Here is a 21,433-nt window from a genome sequence, read left to right on the forward strand (position 1 = left end):
TATATATATATATAGTGTAATAAAGAATTGATTTTAAAGTTTGTTTTTTGTTTTTTTGAGACAGGATCTCACCATGTAGTTCAAGTTGGCCTTACAGCTTTGAGTTCAGCTGGGATGTAATCCCAGGGCTCAAGGTGTCCTTTTCAAGTTCTAGTAGTCATCCTAATTACAAAGTGCTAAACATGTACAGTTCCTTAGCACAACATTCCTTAGTACTACAATTTGTAATACCTTTTGGGGGGGTGGTAGCGGGGATCGAACTCAGGACCTTGTGCTTGCGAGGCAGGCAGCAGAACCACTGAGCTAAATCCCCAGCCCTGTAATATCACTTTTATGCTCTACTCTATTATTATTATTATTATTATTATTATTTTATTTTTTGTGTAATGCCATTTTTTAAAATTTAAATTGAGCTTTAGCTCTAGTACTTATTGGAGGACAAGAAACAAAGTCCTTTCTAACCTCATAATGGTAAAAAACTCTAATATTACTGCTGTGATTTCCTGATCCAAATATTCTTGGTAAATCAAGAAAAGGTACTCTTAGGGGCCCAGACATGTAGCTTAGTGGTGGAGAGTTTGCTTAGCATGTGTAAAAACCCTGGGTTTCATCCTGCAGTATGACCAAAGGGTGGCGGAGAAGAACCATATCTATCCTGAAAAGAACTTTATGGAGCCCGGAAGATAAATGACTTGTGTCCAACTTAATAGTTAAGCTGATGTAAACTTTTCTTGTTACAATTAATTGTAGGAGTTGTCACAAGCAGATTAGGAAGTGACTCATAATTGAACCACTCATTGTAGCTTAAGCCAGCATTTTAATATCAGTTCTCAAAAGCCATGCCAGAATTTAAAATGCTGTTCAGGTTGAGCTCTTTGTACTGTATATTTAAAAAAATCTGGTTTTTGTTTTGTTTCTTTAGTATTGGTTAGAGATGTTCTCTAGGGGAGGATCGGTGTTAAAGGTTTATTATTTTTCTAAAGTAAAATGCCAGTCATACAACTTGAGTTAACAACATTGACATTTGTTTACTAGTGTATATTGTCTCTTCCTACAAATGTGGTTTTTTTCTTTTTAATTCCTGCATGGCCTGAAGCAAATCTTTATTTCCCATTCATGAGTATTTATAACCTGTAAGATACTGTAGACTCTGGATGGATTTATTTTTTTTTTTGAGACAGGGTCTTAGTATGTACTTCAGAGTGGCCTTGAACTCACTGTGTATTGCAGGCTGTCTTCAAACACACCAGTCCTTCTGCTTCAGTCTCCCGACTGGGATTACAGGCATGTGTCACCACACCCAGCTGGGATTTATTTTTGAATGTGGGTAACTCATAATTGCTTCAACTTCTATTAGAGCTGACCGAAACACACAAGAATTCACAACCTTTTATTTTTGTCAAAACTAAAGATAAGTAGTGTAATTATGTAAAGAGTTTGTTGAAATAGCAGAGAATTCATCAGATTTATCCATAACTAAGCATTAATGTATGAATTGCTTATCATATATGATAACGTAAGTGAAAGAATACTTGAATAAATACATGAAAATTCTAAGAAAAAAATTTCCTAAGCAAATAAATTATGTCTAATGGTTTATATTTATGAATATGATCCCTTATAAAAGGATTTATATCATTTGTTCTGAGACTCATATACAATAGTGAAGACTAATACACAAAATGATATCAAGTAACGTATCTTTATATATCTCCCATTTAATTTTTTTTCCCAGTTTTTAAACTTTTATTGCAATCCATGTACTTTTGTTATTTACATTTTTGTTTTTATTAGTATGTGTTTGCAGTATGTAATGATTACATTCATCATGGGAAGTTGGTACATGTTCATACCACATCTTAATTCCTTTTACATCCCCTTCCCTACCCCTCCCTTCTTCCATTTTAATTTAAAAGTTACTTTTGTAAGTCCAGCTTCTAGCTAATGAACTCTGAAACCTTTTCTATGTCTTTCCACCTTTCATCTTTCTTTTTTTTTCTTATCATAAATGGTACAATATCTACCAACTATAAAATTTGAAGATTATATATAGTAGCAAATATGCAAAGAGGTCATCAAATGATAATATTTTAACATTATGTGTTCACTTTGGTTAAGATTCACACATTTTTACCTTGGTTTACAGTTTTGTTATCTTTTCTCCTAAGATCTCAGTGGATCTATAGCATCCCCAGATGTCAAATTAAACCTCGGTGGAGATTTTATCAAAGAATCTACAGCTACTACATTTCTGAGACAAAGAGGATATGGTTGGCTTTTGGAAGTTGAAGATGATGATCCTGAAGATCACAAGCCACTTTTGTATGTAAAAATAATACTTGTTTTTGGTTTTAAGGCATAGTCTGTGGGCTGTTTATATTCTTTTATGTAATTTAAAGTCAAATGTGGAAAGTCTCACCCTTTTTGGTCAAAGGCTATAGCACTTTTCGAATGTACTAGTAATTTAAAAAGCTAAAACAATGAAACTTTTATTTGTTATATGGCAACAAGTAAAAGAATGCTAATCTTATATTGTGTATACACACAACACACACACACACACAAGTATACTCCAAACTTCTTACCTGGGAGTATCTGCTATCTCAAGTAATCATGCAGTCTAAAACAAAAACAGGGCTTTCGGTTGCTTGTTGTTTAAATTCATGTTTAAACTAAGATTTCTTTAAAAATTTCCAAAACTCCTATATAGAAAGTCTACAGCTGCCTTTAGTACTTGCACCATAGGAAGACATCTACTTTCTCCATAGTTGTTCAATTTTGTAATTTTCATCTAAGGATAAAAGTAACACTTTGGAAAGAAGAAGCAACGTATAGCTTTGTAAAACTGAAGCTTTCTCAGGTTTGTCTTTGTAGTAATTATTGGTGTATTAAAAACTGAAACATTTTTCTTAATGTGAATATACTATATTTCATCAAGTTTAAGATGCTGTAGATTGTAAGATGAAGTTATTTATATAATAATTAAAAAGTACCTAAAATAGCATAAGGCTGGGACAGCCAAGAACTCTCTGAGGATGGGTAAATAATCTACCACACAGAAAAGACAGCAGTAAAGTTTGCATCAGTTTGACATTAGGGTGGGATGTTGAAAGAAAAAATTTTCCCTGAGAATATAAACCCCTCGCTATTCTAAAGTTTTATAGTCTGAATTAGCAGAATGGTCCCAAAAGTCTCACATAGACAGTTTAGTTTATGGTTGTGTTAAATAGATAGTGCCTCCAGGAGACTGGCAAAAGGAAAGTCAGCTCTTGGAAGCACTTGGCTTCACTCCAGGCTAACACAGTTGTATGACAGTAGCAACTGTGAGATGTATCCCAGCTTTAGAGATACTAAAATATTGAAATATCTCTCAAGTTGAGATAATTCACTTTGGACAGCGAATTATGATACTTCAAGTGCAAATGTTTTGTTAACCTGTGGATATCATACTGTCGTTATTTAAACTTAAACTTTTCATGCCAGTTGTGGTGGCACACACCTTTAATCCCAGCACTTGGGAGGCTGAGGTAGGACATCACAAGTTTGAGGCCAGCCTAGGCTACAGAGTGAGTTCAGTGCCAACCCAAACTGCATAGCAAGATGCTGTCTCAAAAAATAAATACATATACATACATACATACTTCTTTTGGGGGGTAGGGTGGGAGGTTGAGACAGGGTCTCATAATGTATCCCCTGCTGACTTCAGACTCACTGTGTATCTGAAACTGGCCTCAAATTCATGAATATCCTGTTTTAATCTCCTGTGAGCTGGGATTGTCAGCTTGCACCATCATGCCCAACTTAAACATTACTTAAATTCTTTTGTAACTCTCATAGTACCAGAATTGTGCACTTTTTGAGAATTTTTTTTAATTATAGGGAAGAATTGGATATCGATCTAAAGGATATTTACTACAAAATCCGATGTGTTTTGATGCCAATGCCATCGCTTGGTTTTAATAGACAAGTGGTGAGAGACAATCCTGACTTTTGGGGTCCTCTGGCTGTTGTTCTTTTCTTTTCTATGATATCACTATATGGACAATTTAGGGTAAGTATATCTTATTTTATATGAATTCTAAATCTTTAAGAACATCATATATTAAGTATAATTGTACTTTTCTTTGTTTGAGAAGTGCTTTGTCTTTGCCCATTTATATAAGTAACTTTTTGTTTCTTAATAAAGTATGCCATCCAAAGAAAAGGTTTATTTTGGCTTATGCTTTCATAGGTTTCAGTGTGGTTGGCTGACTCCAAGACAAATGGCTTGGCAAAAGGACCTGGCAGAGGAAAGGTAGAGAGCCCATGGCAGCCAGGAAGCAGAGAGAAAGAGATACCCCCAAAGGCTTACCTCAGAGACTCACATCCTCCAACCACGGCCCACCTCCTAAAAGCACATTTAGGATAAACCCACTGTTGAATATAGCACCCCCATGATTCAGTCACCTTCTGAACACATGAGACTTTGGGGGAACATTTTAGATCTAAACTGTAACACTATTATTTCTTACTAGTTCCATCCTAAAACTTCTGTAGTTAAAAAGGGGACATACCCTTAAATTAGTACTTTGCAAGATTTATTCTTGTCATTCACATAGAAAATAATAATATTTGTGCTACAATTAGGGTCAGTGGATGGGACTATTCTCAGCTAAGTGGAAGCAACCAATGACTAGAAGAGTTTGCCCTTTCCCTTATGTTTTCCTCAAAGATGGAATTTGAAATGTAATATGCAATACATAATTATGTTCCTATTTTTTATTTATTTTTAATTTTTTAAATCAGCAGCTTTTGCCCAGTATGGTGGAACATGCCTGTAATCATAGAACTCCAGAGGCTGAGGCAGAAGGATCACTGAGTGCAAGGCCAGCCTGAACTACTAGTGAGACCCTGTCTCAAAAAGCCAAGAGGAAGAAAAATTTAGCAGCTGTTTTTCTAATTGCTATCATCGAACCCAGATCATTGCAAATGCTAAGCACATGCTCTACTGTTAAGCTATGTTGTAGCCTCTAATTCTGTTTTTCTAAATGAACATGATTTTTAATAAATCATGCATGGCATAGATTCAGTAAAGATTTTGGTTTTTGTTTTGTTTTTGTATAGTAGCTCATCCAAGCCAGGGCCTTTACACTGAGCTACATCCCCAGTCATTTTTTATTTTTTGTTTTGAGACAGGATCCCACTAGGATTGCTAAATTACCCAGGCTGGGCTTGCACTTCTGATCCTCCTGTCTCAGCCTCTAAGAGTGCTGAATTACGGGAATGTGCCACTGCATCTACCTCCAGTATGTTTTTTTATATTATTACTGTTATTTTAATCACTTTGTCCTCCTCTCAAGGTCTTTACCATTCAAGCACATCACATAGGCCCGGCGTGGTGGTGCACGCCTGTAATTCCAGCACTCAGGAGGCTGAGGCAGGAGGATCGCTGTGAGTTCAAGACCAGCCTGGGCTACATAGTGAGTTCCAGGTCAGTCTCAACTACATAGTAAGACCCTGTCTCAAAAAACAAACGAACAAATGAACAAACAACAACACAGACACATCACTCATTTCCCACTTGTCTTTAGGGAAACGTATCTCTTTAGTGACTTGGAAGTGAATTAATTTTTTTTCTTTAATTACTTTTTCTTTTTTGTTTTGATTTGGTTTTTTGTTTGTTTTTTTTTGAGACAGGATCTCACTATGTAGTTGAGACTGACCTGGAACTCAGTGTGTAGCCCAGGCAGGTCTCGAACTCACAATGATTCTCCTGCCTCAGCCTCCCGAGTGCTGGGATTACAGGAGTGCACCACCATGCCCAGCTCTACTTTTACTTTTTTGTATTAGAAGTGAATTTCTTGTTATTGTAGCAAATTGCCACAGCTCACTTGATTTAAACAGCACTGGTGTATTCTTTTACAATTCTGGAAGTTGGAAGTCCACAATGAGTACTAAAGGGCTAGGATCAAAATGTCAGTAGGGAGTTGGGCTCAGTGGTGCACACCTGTAATCCCAGCACTTGGGAGGCTGAGGGAGGAGGATCACTGAGTTCAAGACCAGGCTGGGCTACATAGTGAGTTCCAGGTCAGTCTCAACTACATAGTGAGACCCTGTCTCCAAAAACAAAACAAAACAAAAATGTCAGTAGGGATGGTTGCTGTGGAGGTTCCAAAGAAGAATCTGTTGTTGCCTCTTGCATTTCCAGAAGCTGCCAGCATTTTTGACTCCTGGGTATATCACTACCATCAGTTTCCATGGTTGCATTGCCTTTTCCTTTACTCAAATCTTCCTCTGACTTTTGTTTTGTTTTGTTTTGTTTTGTTTTTTTTGTTTTTGGTACTGGGATTGAACATAGGTCCTTTTGCTTGTGAGGCAGGTGGAGGAACCACTGAGCTAAATCCCTGGCCCTCTCTGACTTCTTTTAAAGACTTGTTACTATGTTTAAGGTGCATCTGGATAAGCCATAGTCATCTCCACATTGCAGAGTCTTTAATTATTACAAAATCTTTATTATCACACTAATGCTATTAATATTTACCCAAATCAGTAGCTTATATCATAAATTCTGTTGAAGTAGTGTAAAGACCACTGAAGAAATTGAGTGGGGACTTAGATCTCCTATCTATCTCTTGTTCTTCATTTAGAACATCTCTATTTTATCGTTTTTGTGTAATCATTACTGAATAAAGGAATCTAAAGCTGAAACCCAAATGTTACTGTATCTTCATAGAATGTCACTCAGTTTGGATTGATGTAATGTTTTTCTCATGATTGGATTAGGGTTGTGCATTTTTGACAAGATAACCACAGAAAGGCCTGTGTCCTCTGTACTAACAGAGATCATGTGATACTGTTATCTTCTTATAGTTTTATTATATATTAACCTTGATCACGTGGTTAAGTGATCGGATATGTCTGTCCATATCCTCCACTACGAAATTGCACTATTTCTCTTCATAATTAATACCTTCTCCTGGGCATGGTGGTGTACACCTGCAGTCCCAGCACTTGGGAGGCTGAATTGGGAGGATCACCATGAGTTTGAGGCCAGATGGATTACCTTGTCTCAAAAAACCAAAAAAAAAAACCACAAAACAACAAAAACCTGGAGATATTTTGCGGTTATACAGAATTATACAATTAGGCAATACAAAATGTGTTTTTTTATTCTTTTGTCTACTAACTTTAGCATCCATTGATGGATCTCACATGTGGCAGTTTTGACTGGTGTTTATTTAATGGTGATTTTCCTGTTTCGTTCATCCCACTTTTTTTTTTTTTTTTTTTTTTTTTTTTTTTTTTTTTGGTAGTACTGGGTATTGAACTCAGGACCTGTGTGGCAGGCAGCGTACCATTGAGCTAAAGCCCTGGCCTTCATTCCACATTTATTAATAGGTGTTATCTAAGGAACAGCTATCCTTTTCTCCCATTACCTATTTAGTTACTGTATTTATATCAGTAGGGGCTGATGTTTTATTTATGAATGTTTTATTCTCCAGAATTATCATTGTTTTATTGCTTATATTGTTCCATCTTGAGCCATTGCATACTCTTTCAGGTGGCCTGCTGTGTCTTTTCAGCATATCCTTTTTTCTTTTTTCTTTTCTTTTTTTTTAGCACTTCCCTGCCCTCTGGCCTCACAAAGTGTTCTAGGCTAGTCTTTTATTTTCCCCTTCCCTTGCTCTCTTTTATTCCACCCCATCCTAGCTCTTGAAGGGACCATTTTGCCAAGGAATCTTAGTTCTTTTAATTGGGGAGTATTTAGAAACCAAGACCTGGGAAGTTTGTTTTTATTGCTAGTGGGGTGTTATTTCCAGACTGTCCTAAAAGACGATTTAAATCTATGCATATATCGTTAAACTAAGCCTGAGGAGTTAAAATTATTGAAATGTCTCCCATATTCTATTACTTGGATAAATATGTAATATAAATTTTAAAGATTTCTAGAAAAGACTGGCAAATAGTTTTGGATATGAATTTTCCTTTCAGGATACTATAAACCCATGATAGTGAACCTTTTAGAGCAGTGGTAGTGAACCTATGGCCTGTGCACCACAGTGGGTTGTCTGTTAATCATTGAAAGCTCTAAAAGCTTCACCATTACTGTTTTAGGGCTTTTAATGATACGGCCCAGCGCATGTGTCATAAACTTACCACCACTGCTGTAAATGAAGGGGTTATTAGTGAACACTTTTTTTAAAAACAATTATATTCCTTGAAATGCTGAGCTTTCCTTAAGACAAATGACCCTTGCTAAATATTTCATTTGATTGTAAAATTTTATTATATATCGTATTTGTTAGGGAATCGATCATGTTAAAGTATGCTGTGACGCCGCCTCACAGGCTGCATTCTCCTGGTACATCTTGGCTCCTAAAATGACCTCATGCCCTTATCTCTGGTTTCCCTCCCCCGTAAGGCCACAGTGGTCCAGGAAAGTTGAAACCTGTGTCTGCAGGACTGGGCCCATAAAAGCAATCTGGCCTGTGATAGGTTAAAAGTAACTCACTCCTCATAAATAAACAATAGCCCACCCCAAAACTGATAAAAGGACCTTCCTTTCTTTGTTCTCTCTCTCCTTCTGCTTCTTCTTCCTCCTCTCTCTCTCTCTCTCTCTCTCTCTCTCTCTGCCTTCCTGCCTCCTGCTCGCCTCCCTACAATGAAGATCTTCTGCCGGACCGCTCGGTGCGTGGGTGGCCTAATTGGGAAGGGGCACCCGAAAGGGCACGCGAACCCCCCTTTCAGTATTTTTACTAAGTTTTGGAAAGATACCTGAGAACTCATATAAAATCTGTATGACCTGGACTTGGGCATACCAAACTATTTTAAGTGGCAGAGAATTGAATTCTTGAAAAATTATCAGCTTGCTTTGTACAAAAATATTAACTACATCAATTTTTTTTTCCCTTTAAGGTGGTCTCATGGATCATAACCATTTGGATATTTGGCTCACTGACAATTTTTTTACTGGCCAGAGTTCTTGGAGGAGAAGTAAGTAGTTAATTTTGAGAATGTTCTTTTTTTTTTTTTTTTAATGATATACTTTACTTTTTTGGTGGGGGGTGTTCTACTGGGGATCGAACTCAGGACCTTGTGCTTCCGAGGCAGGCAGCAGCACCACTGAGCCAAATCCCTGGCCTGGTAAGCTTTACAAGAGATATCATCTTTAGGTGCACTTATTATAATAATTTCTTGTCTGCGATTTGCTTTTAACTTAAAGTAGTTCCCTCAGGATAATCAACATATTAGTATTACGATTACTCAGTAAATATTGCAAAGTTTGAAAAGGAAAGATCCCATTTTACTTATCAAATAACGTATAGGTTTTTGAGGAAGCATACAGTTTATTTTTTGCAGCAGTTCTCAAGTCATTAATCAGGTTCCTGTAAGGATTTCTTAATGTGGGTTGTATTTGTCCATATTAGATTTTAAAATAATTTACAATATATATTCATCTACGGCTATCTACATTTTAACATAAACAATACATTTTAAAGAAAAAAACTGTGCTTTTCCAAAACCAGACAAAAACGTTAGTGAGACGAGTAATACTATTTTATATTTTTTACAAGTAGCTTTAATGTCTGCTTTACTGGAAACTAAACACTAAGATCTAGTTTCTTGAGTTTTTTGTTTTGTTTTATTTTTGGTACCGGGGGATTGAACACATGTATTTGCAAGGCAGGCAGCAGAACCACAGCTAAATCCCCAGCCCCAAGATCTAGTTTCTTCATTCAGTTTGTCGTATTATTTAGGTCTAAGTATATTAAGAAAACAAAACTTCCTTTAGTTAAATAATTGGAAAAGTGACTTTGTTTTGTTGTTGTTGTTGCTCTCTTTCTTTTTTGACCATAGGGCTGGGGATTTAGCTCAGCAGTTCTGCCACCTGCCTTGGTATAGCAAGGACCGGAGTTCCATCCATGGTACCAAAAAAAAAAAAAAAAAAAAAAAAAAAAAAAAAAAAAATTCTCTCCCCCTGGCCCTAGGGATTGATTCCAGGAAGCACTGAGCTTTATTCCCATACCTTTTTACTTTTTTTGTTTTGAGGCAGGGTCTCACTCAGTTGCCCCAGATAGGCCCTCCAGGATTACAGGGATGTTCCATCACACCCAGCTGGAAAAGAGTATTTTAGTAGCTTTTTCAGATGTGGATACTCTTCTCTGATGCTATATCAAAATTCTACAATTAGTAGTTTTGTTTTATTTTTTTTTTTACTTTTATTACATGTTTAAGGTACATATATTCATTGCAGGTAGTCAGTTTATATGTACATGACACGTATAAATTCTTTTCACATGCCCTTGCTCTCCCCCTTCCCAACATCTTTGTTTTTAGACCGGAGATTGAACTCGGGACCTTGTGCTTGTGAAGAAGGCAGTGGAATCACTGAGCTAGATCCCCAGCACTCGGCATCTCTTAAATCTATTTCCCATTTGTGAGAGATCTATGTCCCTGTTTGCTATTTTCTGTCTTTTATTTTGCCCTTTATACTTTGGGTTTTTCATATAAGAAAAATACAATTTTAAGCTTATGTGACTGATTTATTTTACTTAACATTATGGACTCAAGGTGCATTAGTTTTTCTATAAATGACTTGAATTAATCATTTATAGCAGATTAGTACTCCACTGTGTTTAAATAACCACATTTTCTTTACCCATTCATTTGTTGATAAACATATGGGCTACTTCCAGTAGTTTCTTAAAAGATTTGTTGAAGTAAGAAATCTGAAACCATGTCAATGAATTTTTGACACTGTTTCATTAAATTTACTTTTTTTTTTTTTAATTAAATGTACTTTCAATGGCTGTTTTTAACCCAAGCATGATTTTGGTACATCATGTATTGGTGTTCTGGAAAATATTATTAGTTCTCTGAGTTTTGCAGCTATTTTAAATGTTGTCTTTTTAAAATTAATTAATTAATTTAAAGACAGTGCAGGGCTGGGCTTTTAGCTCAGTGGTTTGGTGGCCTGCCTTGCAAGCGCAAGGACCCGAGTTCAATCCCTGGTACCAAAAAAAAAAAAAGATCTTAAAGACAGTGCATTGTTATTGCTATGTACACCCAGCTGACCTCAAACCTATGGTGATCCTCCTGCCTCCGCCTCCTCAGAGCTGGGATTACAGGCATGTGCCGTCACACCTGGCTAAATATTGATATTTAATTATATAATATTAAAAGTTCACATTGGGCCAGGGATTTAGCTCAGTGGTACCGCACCTGCCTTGCAAGCGCAATGTCCTGAGTTCAATCCCTGGTACCAAAAAAGGTCACATTAATATCACTTACTGGCCGGGCGTGGTGGTGCACGCCTGTAATCCCAGCACTTGGGAGGCTGAGGCAGGAGGATCGCTATGAGTTCGAGACCAGCCTGAGCTACATAGTGAGTTCCAGGTCAGTCTCACTACATAGTGAGGCCCTGTCTCAAAAAACCAAAAACAAAACAAAACAACAAAAAAAATCACTTACCTCATCAGAAAAGACTATATTAGAAAAATTATATAAGTGGATACTTGTTTTTTAGTTCTAAATTTTGCTGGAAATTAAAATTTTATCATTTGCAATAAATCCTATGAATCATTTTTATTTTTTTTCTTTTATTGAGTTTATTGGTACATTTTTAGGTATACAGTACAGTTACATTCATTATTGGGATCTTGTACCTTTACATGACAGGTAGCCGTGGTTCTCTTTTTTTTCCCATTGTCCCTTGAATCATTTTTATTGAAGCAACAAACTCACCTTATTTAAGAACATGCTTGCCATACCTAAGTCTGAATAACTGTAATTTATCAGTTTTTCTTAAAAGTAAAATTGATGTTCTATAGAAAATGCATCTAATTCAACTCTTCACTCAGTCACACATTTTATTCCTTGGATAATTACTGCATTACCATACAGCAGAATATTTTTAAAATTCTGAGGTTGATATTTAATAAAATTGATCATTTTTAGTATATAACCACCACCTCCACCCCCATACTGGAAATTGAACTCAGGGTCTCACAAATGCTGAGTAAGCCCTGTACCGCTAAGCTATACCCCTCACATGCTTTTTTGTGGGTGAGACAGAGTCTTCACTAAGTTGTCCACCTGGGGTTCAACTTTGATCCTCTTGCTTCACCTTCCCAGAGTGCTGGGGTCACAGGTGTACATTTCCATGCCCACCCTTTTTATTATAATTTTATTTTTATACATTTTCTTTCCAATTTCCCCATTCTATCCTCAGACTTGCAATCCTCCCATCCAATCATCAGCCTCTTAACTAGCTGGGATTACAGGCAAGCACCAACATGCCCACCTCCATTTTTACTACATTCATACATAAAAACTGGCTGTTTTTCTGTAAGAATATAGTAGTAAAGAACATAATTATAAATAGCTATTAATAAAATTTGTAGCACCTTCATTTCTGCTAAGGCAACAGCAAATTTACTCAACATTGTTTGTGTCCTCTTACTGCCAATATCAAAACAATGAAAAAGGCAAATAATGTTTTGTTAGTATTATTTAAAAAATAGTTTTGACTTTACTGCCTTCTGCAAAAGTCTCTAGGATTCCCAGGGGTCCACAGGCCACATTGAAAGCCACTGCTATATTTAATATGTGACTTTATGAATTAATGTAACTTAGGAATTCTAACAGTTTATTCTGTGGAGAGAGAATAAAACAGAAGTTGCCAAAAGAGAGTTAGAATATGTGTCCTGGTTCATATCAGGCTGATACTATGAATAGCAAATGCTAAATCCAGAAGAAACCTTGAGCCCTCTTATGCTTGGTAATGAGATCCTCCTCTAGTTCATATTCTTCCAAGTTTATTACTTACCTCTAGTGCAGCTTTTTAGCTTCCAAGATAATGTTACCGTTGTCTTAGTTCCTATTCACTTTTTTGTTCTTCTTATTAAAAGGAATCTTTTTCCCTTCCCTTTTATTGAAATTTTAGAAGGGAATATATAATTAGTGTGTGTATATGCATATACTCTCTCTCTCTCTCTCTCTCTCTCTCTCACACACACACACACACACACACACACACACACACATAAATGTATGTGCTCCAAAGAGCCTAAGACTAAAGTAGTATCTCTGAAACTTTCTGTATTAAAAACACTTAAAATTATATTTGTTTATGTATTGTTTTATATCCTAGACAAACAGTATATTTATATGAAAATAGATTTCATTAAATTAATTTTTATAATTTAGAATTTCAATTTAGGAGTGAAAGTTTATTTGAACTTCTTGAACAAAGCATTTAGTCTCACTGTGAATCACTCATAATCACAGTAATGCCTACTTCATAAGGTTGTTACTTCAGTTGATCTTTACAGCATTGAAGCTCTGTCTCACAACTTGGAGCAGAGAGTCACTAAAAATAGTTTTCTCAGTCTGTTCTGGATGCCCTCCCTTCCCTCTGTATTTATGCTGCTGAAGCAAACACCCCTCACTCCTCCCCTCTGGACTGCATTTGCTACATTTAGCTTTTTTGGACCTTAGGGTTTTTTTTCTTTTTAATTTGAACAGAATGATTGTGGTCCTTTTAAATCTACAATTTAGAGAAAATAGTGAAAAAGTATAATGTAGGATATACTTAAAGGTGATAAGATATACAGTCCTGAAGTTCAAGACAGATAGGGCTAGAAATTTAGACTTGGGTGTCATCAGGAAACTGACCCTAATAGCAACCATGATGGATAGTGAGAGGGCCTGGAAACATTGCAGACTACTGTGTATCATAATTTGTAGTACAGTGGAACTTGATACTTTATGACTCCTTAATTATTACACTCATGTAAGTACAACAAAGAATATGTGATATTTAATGGTGAATAAAATGAATTTCTTGGTTTCTATGATACTTATTTAAATTTTTGAAAATTGACAGGTTGCCTATGGCCAAGTTCTTGGAGTTATAGGATATTCATTACTTCCTCTCATTGTAATAGCCCCTATACTTCTGGTGGTTGGATCGTTTGAAGTGGTATCTACACTTATAAAAGTAAGTTATGTGATAGGAATTATTTAAGTAGTTTACTGTTTTCCAGTAGCAAAAAATATACTAGGCTTGTGGCTAAGAATATTGTAATTTAAAACTGTTTATCAGGCAGTGGCTAGTATTTCGGAACAGAGACAGACCTTCCTTACTGAGTTTACCAATGCAATATATTTTTTTCCTTTAATCACCAGAAATTATGAAATATGTCTGCAAGGAAAAACAAAAAAGCAAATTGAATTTCAGGATATATTACGGTCAAGGTTTTTTTTTTTTTTTTTTGTACGGGGGATCAAACTCGGGTCCTTGCACTTGTAAGACAGGCAGTGGAACCAGAGCTAAATCCCCAGCATGGTTAAGTTTTATAATACTGAATTTATCATATTTGTAATATGAGTTCATCTGACTTGGATTTTGAAGGGAATATTTAAAATTTCACTGTACTTTTTTTTTTTGGTACCAGGGATTGTACTTGGGTCCTTGAGCTTGCAAGGCAGGCAGCGGAACCACCACTGAGCTAAATCCCAGCCACTGTACATTTTTTTAAAAATTATTTATTTATTTATTTTTCTTTTAAATTGAATTTATTGGTACATTCTAGGTGTACAGTACAGTTACATTCATTATTGGTATCTTGTACTTGAACCAAGACATGCCAGGTCTTGGTTCCCATTTTTTCCCCTTGTTCCCACCCTCCCTTCACCCTTTCCTCCCCTCCCTACCTTCAAACACTTTAATTCCATTTTTACATTTTCTCATATTTTTTTCCTTTTCCCTTGTTCCCCTTTCCCTATCTTTCTCACTGTCCCTACACCTTTGGTCCTTTTCTTCCTATTTCACATTGCAAATTCACTGTACATTTTTAATAACTTAATTTTATTTGAATATTAGCTCTGTCAAACATGGTAGACATGATTCTAATCAATTTGATTTTCTATAATGCAGATGCTAAGATAAATTAACATGTATGTTTTAAACATTTACTGATAATAGTAAATATTAATAAATAATAACAATTTTAAGTTTTATGTTTATTAGTATTGAAGATACCTGCTCTGGCATATTATAAATACACACATAAACATACACACATAATCATGGCAAATCTTTTTTTTTTTTTTTGAGACAGGGTCTCACTTTGTAGTTGAGACTGACCTGGAACTTACTATGTAGCCTGGGCTGGTCTCAAACTCACAGCAATTCTCCTGCCTCAGCCTCCCGAGTGCTGGAATTACAGGCATGTGCCACCACACCTGGCTTGGTTTTTTTTATTTTTTATTTTTTTGGTACCGAGGATTGAACTTTGGACCTTGCACATGTGAGGCAGGTGGCGGAACCACTGGGCTAAATTCCTGGCCCTTATATGTTTTTTGTTTTGTTTTGTTTTGTTTTTTTGAGAGGGTTTCACTATGTAGTTGAGACTGACCTAGAACTCATTATTTAGGGGAATAGAACTTTTTAAGGCTACTACTTTTTAAACTGTGTTTTTTTTGGAGTGTTGTTGTCCACAGGGTCTTGTTATGTACTTCAGGCCAGCCTTGAACTCAAGGCAGTCCTCCTACTTCAGCTTCCCGAGTGCTAGGACTATAGGCATGCACCACTGCACCCGGCTTAGAACTGTTATTACATAGTATCCACACTAAAGTGTTTTTAAATCATCAGAGCCGCCTAATATTAATGAGATTTGATTTTATTCAAAGTTCATTAGCAAATTCCAGTATGAAAGAAATAATGATTTCTTTTATAATTTGGAAACTATACGCTAATACTGCTATATAAGCATTGGATATTTAAAAAGTGTGAGTTTTGCAATTGGTCCGTTCTGAATTCAGATCCTGGCTCTGCCCCTTCTTTTCATCTGGCCTCTTGGAGGTATCTTAACTTTTCTTGCCCTGAATTTATTCTTAATAATAGCAATCTTAACAACTTGTTTTTTAAGGGTTTGTTACAAAGATTTGAAGTAGATGCTCAGGTGGAAGCTGCTGTTATTACAAATATAAAGGATTATTTTGAGGTCATCTCTGCTTGTACTGTTTAAACAGTTGAGAGACCAGGAAGATGTTGCTTTTTATCCTAAAAAAAATTTTTGTGGTCCTACAGATTGAACATGGCACCAAGCACATGTTAGACAAGTGCTTTTCCACTGAGCTATATCTCCAGCCCAAACCTTTTCCTTTTAATTAGCATTTTTAAAACTTAGTTTTAAAGTCTTACAGAGCAGCAGCAGCTAACCTCATGCTGCTGTTTTATTCTAGCCTTGGTGGGTGTGCCACTTTACTGGATGATTTAGAATTACTCTCTGCTGTGTTGCTTTACCTGGGTTAAATTTGCTTGAATATTTCTGAAACTATGCGTAGAATTTTTTAAAACTGTTGTCTTCTAGTCATTTTTAGTCACAGAGCTCAAATGAAAGTCAGTTCTAGGCCAAAGATTTAGCTCAGTATTTCTGCCACCTGCCTTGTAAACTCAAGGTCCCGGATTTGATTCCCGGTACCAAAAAAAGTCAGTTCTTGATCTTTACATAACATATGAATATTATGACACAATAGAAAATATTTTTCTATCGAGAAAATTTACGGTAAAATTGGGTTTTTAAAAATTAGTTTTAGAGGCCAGAGATTTAGCTCAGTGGTGCTGGCACTGCCTCGAAAGCACAAGGACCTGAGTCGATCCCTGGTACCAAAAAAAGAAAAAGTTTTAGAACCAGGCGCACCTATAATCTTAGCACTTGTGAGGCTGAGGTGGGAGGATCACAGTGAGTTTGAGGCCACCCTGTGCTACATAGTAAAATGAGATTGAGGTCAGCCTGAATTATTTAGCAAGACTCTGTCTCAAAAAGACAAAATCAGGACTGGGGATTTAGCTCAGTGGCACTGTGTCTGCCTTGCAAGCACATGGTCCTGAGTTAAATCCTTGGTACTGGGGCAGGGCAGTGTGGGGGGACAACAAAACAAAAAAAATGATCATTTAATCTTCATCGGATAACAAGTTATATATGCTTCTGATTTCAGTCCAAAATTTGTTGAGAAGTATGTTCCAAAATGCTCATCAGTTAACTCTTAGCATTACAGAATTACAACCATTTGTAACAACAAAAAAAGTAATTATGATATACAAATGTGGTCATAATTTTATTTTGTATATTTCCTTATACTTTGCTGTATTCCTCAATTGTTTTATTCTTTTTTTTGTACCGGGGATCAAATTTAGGTCCTTGCCCTTGCAAAGCAGGCAGCAGAACCACTGAGCTAAATCCCCAACCCTATTGTTTTATTCTTTTCTTTTTGTACCATACTGGGGATTGAACCCAGAGAGCATTGACCTATATCCCTAGCCTTTTTTATTTATTTACTTACTTATTTTTAGTTAGGGTTCTGTTTGTTTCTTGTTTCAATACCGTAATAGAGATTAAATCCAAGAACTCACACATGCCAGGTAAGCACTCTGCCATTGAGGTACATCCCAGCCTTTTATTTTTAGTTTGTGACAAGCTCTCACTTAAGTTACCCAGGCTTTCCTCTAACTTGAGATATTGCCTCAGTCTCCCCAGTCCTTGGGATTACAGATGTGTTCCACTAGGCCTGTCTGCTGCTGCTGCCTCTTCTCTTCTACCTCTTCCTCCTTTTCCTCCTCCTGTCTGTTAGGGAATTGATCGTGTTAAAGTATGCTGTGATGCCGCCATCACAGGCTGCATTTTCCTGGTGCTTCTTGGCTCTTAGAATGACTTCATGCTCTTATCTTTACTTTCCCTCCCACCAAGGCCACAGTGGTCCAGAGAAGTTGAAAGCTGTTTCTGCAGGGCTGCACCCATAAAAAGCAACCTGGCCTGTGATAGGTTAAAAGTATCCCACTCCTCATGAATAAGCAATAGCCCAGCCCAAAACCGATAAAAGGACCTTGCTTTCTTTGTTCTCGTCTTCTCTTCTCTTCCTCTCTTCTTCCTCTCTCTCTCTCTCTCTTCTCTCTCTCTCTCTCTCTCTCTCTCTCTCTCTCTCTCTGTCTCTCTCTCTCTGCTCCCACCCCTTGAATAAAATCTCCAGTCAGACTTCTCGGTGTGTGTATGTGTGTCCTACTTGTTGAGCGTCACTATTCCCTTTCACTGTCCCTTCTCTTCTATCCCTCCTCTTCCTCCTCATCTTCCTTTTCTTTTTCTTTTCCTCCTTTGGCACTATTGGGGTTTGAATTCAGGGACTTCTTACTACGCTACATTCCCAACCCTTTTTTATTTTGAGATAGGGTTTCACTAAGTCTCAGAATTTTTGTTTGGTTTTTTTTGAGACAGTGTCTCAATGTGTAGTTCAGCCTGGTCGTGAAATCACTAGTATATGATCCTGTCTGTCCTCAGACTCATAGCAATCCTCTGGCTTTGGCCTCTCAAGTCCTGGGATTACAGCACTATCATGCCCAGAAAAAATTTTAGTTATAAAAAGGAATAGAGTTGCAGCTTAGCATTTCCTAGGTTCAAACCCCAATATGGGGAGAAGGGGTTTGTTTCACATACTCACTGGGAACCCTTTTTTTTGTGTGTGTAGTACTGAGGGATTGAACTCGGGTCCTTGTGCTTGCGAGGCAGGTGCCAGAACCACTGAGCTAAATCCCCAGTCCCACTGGGAACACTTTTGAAAAGCCTGATAACTAGATCCTCCTCTCAGGAATTCAAATTCAGCAGAACTAAAGCAAATACCCCAAGTTTCTTTTAATAGGTATCCCAGGTGATTTTTATGATTAAATAGGTTTGGCTTTTTTGTTTGTTTTTGTTTTGTGTGGTGTTTTGTTTTTTTGATTTTTGGGGAGTTTTTTTGGTACTGGCGATCGAACTTGGATCCTCATGCTTGCGAGGCAGGTGGCAGAACCACTGAGCTAAATCCCCGACCATGCTTTTGTTTTTCTTGTTTTGGAGTTTTTTTGTTTTGTGTTTTGGTTTTTTGTTTGTGGGGTTTTTTGTTTTTTTTTTTTTTTTTTTTTTTTTTTTTGGTACCAGGGATTGAACTTGGGTCCTTGTGCTGCTTGCGAGGCAGGTGGCAGAACCACTGAGCTAAATCCCCGGCCCACTGTATATTTTGAGAGAAAGGGTTTCGCTATGTAGTTCAGCCTGGCCTTGAACTCAGTGTGTAGTCCAGGCAGGCTTCTAACTTGTGGTGATTCTCCTTTCTCAGCCTCCTGAGTATTGTTACAGGGGTGTACCACCACACCTGGGAGGTTTGACTTTATAAAGGTCACATTCACAGAAGTTAAGGAACAGAGTAAGAATGAACACGTTTTTAACATTCTTAGTAAGTTTTATTCCTTACCACAGTTGGTGGTTGATTTTTTAAAATATTGTAAACATGATTTTTATTCTTTGATATCCAAAAGTTGATTTGCTAATATGCTGCCTTTTGTCTTTTTTTTTTCTTCCTTAAGCTGTTTGGTGTGTTTTGGGCTGCCTACAGCGCTGCTTCATTGTTAGTGGGTGAAGAATTCAAGACCAAAAAGCCGCTCCTGATTTATCCAATCTTTTTATTATACATCTATTTTTTGTCCTTATATACTGGGGTGTGATCCAAGTCATACATGAGTAGAAAAAGACAATGTTACCTTTGATTTGGGCTGGGAATTGCTGAAGGGATTGGAGGAAACATGGTTGGTAAAGTTTTACATATTTCAGATGTAAAGGCAGGTTGAAGGTCTTTTTTAAACAATATTTTTTGTATTTAATTAAGCAATTGCAATTATCTGGGATTTTTTAGTCAGAATTCTGAATTCTGTTTAATTCTTCATATTCTGGTGAATAAAATATAAAAGCATTGTGTTTTTAAGATTGTGTCAGTGTTCACCTAAAAACTTGTGCCAAAAGCACCGGGATTGGTTATATTTCACTTGAAGGGTAAATTTGACAACATCCTGATAGTCTAAAAGTGCAATTTTTTTCTTTAAAGAATTTACTCCTGCATTGCAGATCCTGTAGATAAATATTTATATTTATACATATATATATTTATGAAGTAATTATTATTCACACTATATATTTCTGAATAATCTAAAAAATAAGATATTAAACCTGATGCTTAAACTTCCTTTAATTTGGCCATTAATCTTTTATTTTAAAAAATTAAATGTTTTAAGTTGTATTTTTAAAATTAGAGTTGCTGATATAGATTTAGTTTGTGTTGGTGTGCTTTTGAAAACCAGTTTTAGATGTCTACGAGTCTGATTTAAACGTTCAGTTTATCTTTTTGACCAAGGGACCAAGAGATATAGATATAAAAGATATGGCATTCATTAAAATCATTAATGTGGAGAAAAACAATAATAATTGTAGCATTAGTAAATATTTTAAGTGGTACTTCCACATTAGAAGTTATGGGAAAAAGACAAACCTTGTGGTCCTAAGCAATGTTATATGAAGTAGAAAACAATAAAATGTTTTCCAGCTGTGTGTTTTGTTTTATAACACCTTGTCCTGTATTACTTGACATTTTAACAAGTGTCAGGCACTCACTAATGTATAATTTTTGCTAAATACTAAGAAATTTTTATTGGTGAAATATTTTGTAAGTCATAGATTCTGCATATACTTATAATTAATATTACTTTGTAGGGCCGGGGATTTAGCTCAGCTGTTCGGTGGCCTGCCTTGCAAGCACAAGGACCCGAGTTCAATCTCCGGTAACAAAAAAAAAAAAAAAAAATTGCTTTGTAAAGCAGATAAAAATATTTTGTGCTGGAGTATAGCTTGGTGGTAGAGCATTTGCCTGGCATACTCAAGACCCTGGATTCAATCCCCTGCACTGAGAAAAAAAGTATTATCTTTTCTGATCCTACCTGGAAGGGGTTTAACTGCTGTTCTTAATATGATAACATGGTCATCTCTTGATATGTGTAACATGGTCCTCTTTGATATGTGCTCCATCAGGAATATATTCAGCACCTTTGAACCAAGCCAGCAGATTTAAAAAATATCAAATCCAGGTGTTTTCCTTTCCCATGCATCCCAAATATAGAAAGAAAAGCTTACTGTATTTATGTTTCTCTCATAGAGATTGAAACCACGGCCATACACTAGCTAGGCAACTATTCCACTGAGCTACTCCCCTACCCCTAAAATGCTTATTTTAAACTACAGGAAAAATTCCAGCACTTTTGTGCTAGAATACAGAAAATTACATATGCTAACTTTTTTTTTTTGTACTGGGATCTAACTCCGGTCCTTGTGTTTTTGAGGCAGGTGGCAGCACCAGTGAGCTAAATCCCCAGCCCTACATATACTAACTTTTAAAAGCAGGCTTTGGTAAATAAAGCACCAGTGATATAAAACTTCTAGAGTAGTAGGGAAGGATCTATGCCTACAGAATCAGCAACTGTGAGATAAACACTTGTCGGGCCAGTGATTTAGCTCACTGGTTCTGCTACCTGCCTCAAAAGCACAAGGTCCTGAGTTTGATCCCCGATACCAAAAAAGATAAACATTTGTCACAC

General features: G+C 36.5%; 1 protein-coding gene across 1 annotated transcript in view; it reads left to right on the forward strand.

The window, feature by feature from the left end:
- Positions 1–20,615, forward strand: part of Yipf4 (Yip1 domain family member 4) — a 28,675-nt gene extending 8,060 nt beyond the window's left edge. Inside the window, exons 3-7 of the mRNA XM_033762209.1 lie at positions 2,169–2,322; positions 3,880–4,051; positions 8,896–8,973; positions 13,868–13,981; positions 19,379–20,615. Coding sequence (XP_033618100.1) covers positions 2,169–2,322; positions 3,880–4,051; positions 8,896–8,973; positions 13,868–13,981; positions 19,379–19,516 — 656 coding nt within the window. The 3' untranslated portion in view covers positions 19,517–20,615. The remainder of the gene's footprint in view (positions 1–2,168; positions 2,323–3,879; positions 4,052–8,895; positions 8,974–13,867; positions 13,982–19,378) is intronic.
- The last annotated feature ends 818 nt before the right edge of the window (positions 20,616–21,433 follow it).

The sequence above is a fragment of the Fukomys damarensis genome, unplaced genomic scaffold (assembly GCF_012274545.1).
Source record: "Fukomys damarensis isolate Sample0158 unplaced genomic scaffold, DMR_v1.0_HiC HiC_scaffold_2, whole genome shotgun sequence".
Classification (NCBI taxonomy): Eukaryota; Metazoa; Chordata; class Mammalia; order Rodentia; family Bathyergidae; genus Fukomys; species Fukomys damarensis.